Source organism: Euprymna scolopes, chromosome 3 (assembly GCF_053919585.1).
Source record: "Euprymna scolopes isolate OS-2025 chromosome 3, ASM5391958v1, whole genome shotgun sequence".
In the NCBI taxonomy this organism is placed as follows: Eukaryota; Metazoa; Mollusca; class Cephalopoda; order Sepiida; family Sepiolidae; genus Euprymna; species Euprymna scolopes.
Window position 1 is genome coordinate 4,697,392 of NC_136484.1, and position 7,322 is coordinate 4,704,713.

Genomic DNA, 7,322 nt, shown 5'->3' on the forward strand with positions numbered 1-7,322 from the left:
AAAAAGAAACTATAATTACTTGCACATTTAAAAAAAATTTTTTTTTAATTTTAAAAAGAAACTATAATCGAAAAAACTTACAGTCTCCTCTTAACATGACCTTTTTATTATTATAAAATAGAATAAAATATTTTATTTTTATGAAATAGAATAAAATTTTTTATTATTATAAAATAGAATAAAAAATTTTATTATTATAAAATAGAATAAAATTCTTTATTTTTATAAAATAGAATAATTTTTTATTTTTATGAAATAGAATAAAATTTTTTATTATTATAAAATAGAATAAAATATTTTATTATTATAAAATAGAATAAAATTTGTTATTTTTATAAAATAGAATAAATTTTTTTATTTTTATAAGATAGAATAAAATTTTTTATTTTTATAAAATAGAATAAAATTTTTTATTTTTATAAAATAGAATAAACTTTTTTATTTTTAAAAAATAGAATAAAACTTTATTTTTATAAAATAGAATAAAAAATTTTATTTTTATGAAATAGAATAAATTTTTTTATTTTTATAAAATAGAATAAAATTTTTTTATTTTTATAAAATAGAATAAAAAATTTTATTTTTATAAAATAGAATAAAAAATTTTATTATAAAATAGAATAAAAATTTTTATTTTTATAAAATAGAATAAAAATTTTTATTTTTATAAAATAGAATAAAAATTTTTATTATTATAAAATAGAATAAATTTTTTTATTTTTATAAAATAGAATAAAAATTTTTATTTTTATAAAATAGAATAAAAAATTTTATTTTTATAAAAGATAATAAAATTTTTTATTTTTATAAAATAGAATAAAAATTTTTATTTTTATAAAATAGAATAAAAAATTTTATTATTATAAAATAGAATAAAATCTTTTATTTTTATAAAATAGAACAAAATCGCCAATTTGAAACCGTAAACAGACAGCCATGTTTTTTTTTTTTTGTTTTTTGGAGAGGAAATGGTTTTAATGATTTTTAAATGATAAAGAGCCACTATAAAGAGAGGTAATTTGTTTATTATTAATTAATATTTGTGATGATGATGTTTTTCTTGTGACACTGGACGTATGGACAAGTAAATTAATACTTGGATTCTATTAATAATAATAACAGACATTTGTATGTTGCAAAACTATTGAGTAGATTTCCAATAAATATGGCGTAAAGCACCAGTGATATAACGGGTGTGTGATTAGACTACTATACTACTCTTACTACTACTAATATGATTAATAATGATCATTAATGCCTATAGGCTCCAAAGCTATTGAGTATAATTGCATCAAATTTAGTATGAAGCACCCTTGATGTGACTAATATGTCATTGGGAGGATCAAAATTAATATAAAATATTTTCAGTGCTTGTGCAGATTAATGATGTTTTAAACAAACACATTTCAGGTGAAAACATTATTACATAGTTGTGTGTCATGGTAAAATTAGTATAAATTCCAAAAATTGCAAAATATGTGTAACAGAGAAAAATAAAGACCTATTTTCTCTTGTGAATCAGTATCCCTCACTGAGCGATTCAGCCATACACCGACCAATCAGCTGGCAAGACACATTGATTCATTTGTCTCTAAAGGAACTTCTTTTAGCCCCTTTTGGGAACGGCGGGCAGCTAGCAGAGAAAACTTAACCAACAGCGAATCCAGATACTTCTCTCCCCTCTCCTTTCTCTCTCGCCCCTGTCCACGCGACATTGCAGCACAAACGGTTTTCACAGAAGACAACTGCTACCAACCTGGGACTCCACAGAGAACGGTTAACACAACTAAAGAACTTTCGATTCCTTCTTTCTTTAACCCAAACCCACTGTCCAACTTTCTGATGCTCAAATAAATGCATCCGCTGTTTTGTTTTAAAAGAGGTTTGTTATTCCGTGTTCCGTGTTCAAAAAATACTAATTATTTTATTAGGGGTACAAAGCAACAAACAATCCCCTAAAATGATGGAGTATAAAAATAATTGCAAGTAAAAATAGAATTTATGGAATTATCAAGTTTTATTGTATGTTTTAGTGTGGAAGAGTTGTGCAACCAATTCTGTGTGACAAACTGATTTATTTCTCGTGACTTAATTATTAATAATTAAGGGTCCACCATTTTTAAACACAAAATGTCAGAACATAATTATGGATGATTTTTTGTTAAAAATACATCTCTCACATTTTCTGTTGGATCATTTTTCATAATTTTTGGAATTTATACTAATTTCGACATGGCATGTAAGTACTTAATAATGTTTTCACCTGAAATGTGTTGGTTTAAAACAACATTCCTAATCTACACAAGCACCCTATTTTCTTTGAATTCTTTCAAGAAAATAAATGTTTTTTTTTTCTGTTTTCCTTCAGTGTTTAAAAGAAAGTGTCGTGAAATGTTTGGGTGAAGGAATCGGATTTGGTCTCGAACGACTTGAGTTTCATCTGAAATCTCACAATTTGACTGATGACCGCATCGTCACAGACACGGTTTTCTTTTTGGATGGGGAAGTTGATAAATCTTGGAGATTTGAGGAAACTCTTCTGAACTCTGACCATTGCGTCGTCGTCGGTTACAAATTGAATAATTCTTCGGATTTATACCATCATCATTTGCCGAATCAAAAAGTCATCGACAAAACAGAAGAGGGGGAGAAGACTTCACATGAAAAAGTAAGTTTTCTTTTTTTTGTTCTTTTTTCCTCTTTCTTTTGCTTTCTTTTTCTTTTTCTACTTTTTTTTCTGTTTTCTTTTCCTTTTTTGTGTTTTTTTCTTTTTTCCCCCACAGAAGATTTTATGCCCTTTTTAAATGTTTGTTATAAAATGTTAAAATCAGTAGAAAACACTACAAAAAAACATAAAATAGAAATGAAAATGAACGATATTTATTTACAAAATGAAAAGTGTTACAATTTGTTGTGGTTCCAGGTGCATATTTGACATGTTGTTTGTTGAAAGTTCAATCAAAGGGGAATTACTTGGTAATTTTTTTTTTTTTTACAAGGTGATCACCACTTATCAAGGCCCGGAAGCCACTCAGGGATAAGGGTTATTGCATGTACAGTATGCTAGTGTGGGGGTTTAATAAAAAAAATGTCTACTTAAGGGGGCGGTTCATCAGGAATTTGTTTACGTTGGACTTGAAGACATCCAGGTTGTAGTCAGGTGAGAAGCAAGCAGACGGAACAGAGTTCCACAGGCGTGCAGTTCTAAGAAAGAAGCTTTGTTCATGGAATCTACGTTTTGATTTAGGCACAGATAAAGAGTGGGGAAAATTTTTGACAGTGGTTTCAACTAGATGGGTGTTTTTCGTAAAAGATTGGCGAGGGAGGACTAGAGATTGGAGTTCAGACTGGTTGAGAATTTTAATATGAAGTTTGGAAACAATTGTTGTAAGTTGGGAAAGAGTAGAGGCAGCTTTTCCAATACGTCTTTTTAGTTCCAGGTCCAGTGAGGTGTTGGCTGTAATGGTTGAACCAAGGTACTGGAAGCTCTGGACACTGTCATTGATGGTGATAATTGGTGATGAATCTCCCTGACCCTGCACAAGGATATTAGTTTTCTTGATGCTGATGGTGAATCCAATATTTGTGCAGACTTGGGAAAACCTATTGTGAAAAGCTTGCAGTTCTTCCTCAGAGTAAGCAGTGATTGTGGCACCATCTGCAAACAACATGTTAACGGACAGTAAGGTTTAAGGTCTTTGTTTTGGCCTTAAGGCGACTGAGGTTAAAGGGCCCACCATCTGCATAAGTGTGCATGTGGACACCTGTTGATGAGCCAAATGTTTTCTCCAAGGGGAGGGAGAAGAATATCCCATATAGTATGGGAGCAAGGGCGCAACCCTACTTGACATCACTTCTAATGTCAAAAGATGAAGATAGATTTCCGTCGTGCTGGAGTGTAGCTTGTGTGTTTGTGTGGAAGGATTTTAAGAGAGCTAGCAGTTTAGGTGGGAAGCCTATCTTAGGAGGAGTTGAAACAATCCACCTTGACTCACTAGATTGAACGCTTTTGTAAGGTTGATGAAGGCAACGTATAGTGGCTTCTGCTGCTCTCTACAACTGCCAGCCATCATCATCATCATGTTAAATGTCACACAAGAATGACAGGTTATAGAAAAGTATGGCAGTTTTGTTTTGGCATCATCATCATCATCATCTTGTTGCTGTTGTTGCATTTGTTGTTGTTGTGGTTGTTGTTGCTGTTGTTGTTGTTGTTTCTGTTGTTCTTGTTGTTGTTGTTGCAGTTGTTGTTCATCATTATCATCATCATCATTCATGCTGATGGTTCCTTTTTTTTGTTGGCATTCATTTCCCGATATTTATTAAGAGTCCTTTCTAGAAGAATATCGAGTACTTACACAACAGATGAAGGTTGCCTCAGTGAAAGTTTTTCTGTGGAACAAACTGAACTTGAACTTGACACCTGCCGGTTTTCAGTCTATATCGTTAACTATTAAGCCACTGTTACTTTTAATTGCTAATGATGGTGATTAAATGTGCATTCAACCAAGTGAATCATGGCCAAAGTGTTGTTGTTGTAGTAAAACGAAAACAAGTAAACTTGATAACTTTTGGTGAAGCTGACTGCACATCTTTTGGTTTGATAGTGACAAAAAATGACAGATCTAAACACAATGAATAAAACAAAACAACCAAACTAAACACTATGTTTTATTCATGGTGTTTACTTTTGTTGTTTTGTTTTTATTTATGGTGTTATGTATAAAACAAAACAACCAAAATAAACACCATGAATATAAAATAAAACAAAGTAAACAAAATAATAAGTAAAACAAAACAACCAAACTAAACGCAAAGAATAAAAGAAACATCTGATTTAAACATTTTATTTTTTATGTTTTTTACATAGTGGTCACCACTTATCAAGGCCCAGAAGCCACTCAGGGATAAGGGTTATTGTAAGTACATTACGTTAGTGTGGAGATTTGATGAAGTGTTTTGGCGAGGGGGGACCAGAGATTGGAGTTCAGACGAGTACCTGCCATGGAAATAACGATAAAACAAGAATAGGCTCGCAACGTCTCTTCTGTGGGAGAGAGGTTGCAGGGTAGAGAAAAGGGCATCCCCCACCAAGCCACGAAGTCTATTTTGTACTATGTCAAGGCAGGATAGGCTGTGTTTAGCAGCTCCTGCCCAGATATGGCAGCAGTATTCCATCCTTGGATGTACTTGGCTTTTATATAGATAGAGAATTGCATCAGTAGTGACATATCTTCTGGAGCGGTAGAAGGATCCCACTATCTTTCCAGCGACCTTGGCAACAGACTTGATGTACGTGTTCCATTTCAGATCAGGAGTAAAGGTCAAACCCAGAAGCTTGTCAAAACACGGGGCCTCTCCCAGACGAGAGCCATCCCTCCCAATTGATGCCAGATGGGGATCAGAGCGTTGATGATGTAAGGATAGGAGTTTGGTTTTAGATGCATTAAAGGTAACCAGCTACATCTTCCCCCACTGAACCACGCGCTCGAGATCAGAGGAGAGAGAATCAGAGAGAATTTTGTCTTTTACAGCCTTTGATGTGTTGCCGTAGATGGTCGTGTCATCAGCATAGATGTCAACGAATGAGTTAAGTATGTGTTTAGGGAGATCATTGATGTAGATCAGGAAGCAAGTTGGGCCCAGGATTGACCCCTGAGGGACTCCAGCATTAATACTGCAGGCCTCTGATTTTTGTCCATCGACCACTACTCTTATGAGCCTATCTGAGAGAAATGATTTAATGATTGAGAAAACATTTCCAGTTATACCGTAGCTGGAAATCTTGTGAAGTAGACCCTTATGCCATATCTTGTCGAAGGCTTTTGATATGTCAAGAGCAATTGCCCTAGAAAGGAAGCCTTTGTCAAGAGATTCACTAATCCTGTGAGATATAACCGTCAGCACATCTGCGGTAGATCTTGCAGAGCGGAAACCATATTGTGTGTCACTAAGAAGGTTCTTTCTGCTGAGGTGGTTGATTATTTCTCTATTTAATATGGATTCCAGCAACTTACTCATAACACACAGGAGACTTATTGGTCTGTACTGAGAGGGAGATGACATCATCTGAATTCTTAAATACAGGATAAACTGATGAGGTCTTCCAGGGAGTCGAAAGCACTTCTCCTTAAGGCAGCGCTTAAACAGTTTTGTAAGTATGGGAGCAAGTTCTGGTTGAAGCTTTTTTAACATTATAATTGGGATGCCATCAGGGCCAGTTGCTTTACTGGAATCTAGGTTCTTGATTAGCTTGGCGACCTCATGCACGGATATTTGTATGTTACCTAGCGTGTTCTGTGTTATAGGAGAAAATATGGGGAGTTGATGGCCTTCGTCGCGTAGGGTAGAATTAGCTGCAAAGTTCTTTGCAAATAGTTTGGCCTTGTCTGATGCTGACGAGATGACCTCTGGTCCATTGATAATGGTTGGGATAGGACGCACACTTCTGTTCAGGATCCTATTTGTTATTTGCCAAAATTGGTGGGAACCAAGCCGCTGATCAGCTACCTTGATGAATTGATGCATAAAAACAAAACGCTTTTCTTTATCATTTTTTAAATTTAATGAATTCAGCATTAAATAACTTGAAAAGGATTGGTATGCTGTAAAACAATCCACAATTATTTATTAAAAAAAGAACAGCAACCAAAGGGCCAATGTGGATGTATACTGACTATAAGGCATTTATTTGAGGATTGTAAAAAACAAACTCTTTTAGAATAAAATATCATAATAAAAGAAAATTAGAAAAATTATTTAAAGAAATCGAAACCAAAAAGATCATGGACTTCCTTGAAAAAATTATAATGTACAACAAAATTTCAAAAATTTTTATCAATAAAATTTTGAAAAGTTATAGAAAAAAACTGAATAAATTTTTTTCAGATATAAACAACTTGAAGCATAAAATCTTTTTTCCAAAATTACTGCATTCAGCATTAAACAACCCAAAAAGGATAGATATGCCATAAAACAAAACAACCAAACAATCTTAACAGATTTGTCAAAGCAAAATAGTGTTTGTGACCCAACAGGTCAGGGTAATGTCTTTTTTTTTTTGCTAAATTAAAGAAGTAAATTTCTTAAATGAGAATCACTTGCTTAATTAGTTTATATTCGAAAATCAGATAAGGTTGATTTGATCAGCTTCTGGTGGAATAGGGTCTGGATAGGATCCTTTTGGGAGGTGGAGGGGGTGGCGTGCTCGAAAGGGCCAAAGTAGAGACACACCAGTTACCGGTCTGATAAACTAATGGAAAGTCAGAGATAAAAAAAAAAAAATCTTTCTCTCTCAATGGAATCGGTTTTTGTCATGGAAG

General features: G+C 33.1%; 1 protein-coding gene across 2 annotated transcripts in view; it reads left to right on the forward strand.

Annotated features, from left to right (window-relative positions):
• LOC145252811 (L-aminoadipate-semialdehyde dehydrogenase-phosphopantetheinyl transferase-like) overlaps positions 1 to 7,322 on the forward strand; it is a 58,880-nt gene that overhangs the window by 37,376 nt on the left and 14,182 nt on the right. For both annotated transcript variants that reach the window (XM_080112786.1, XM_080112777.1), the window contains exon 5: positions 2,369 to 2,668. In XM_080112786.1, coding sequence (XP_079968912.1) covers positions 2,369 to 2,668 — 300 coding nt within the window. The remainder of the gene's footprint in view (positions 1 to 2,368; positions 2,669 to 7,322) is intronic.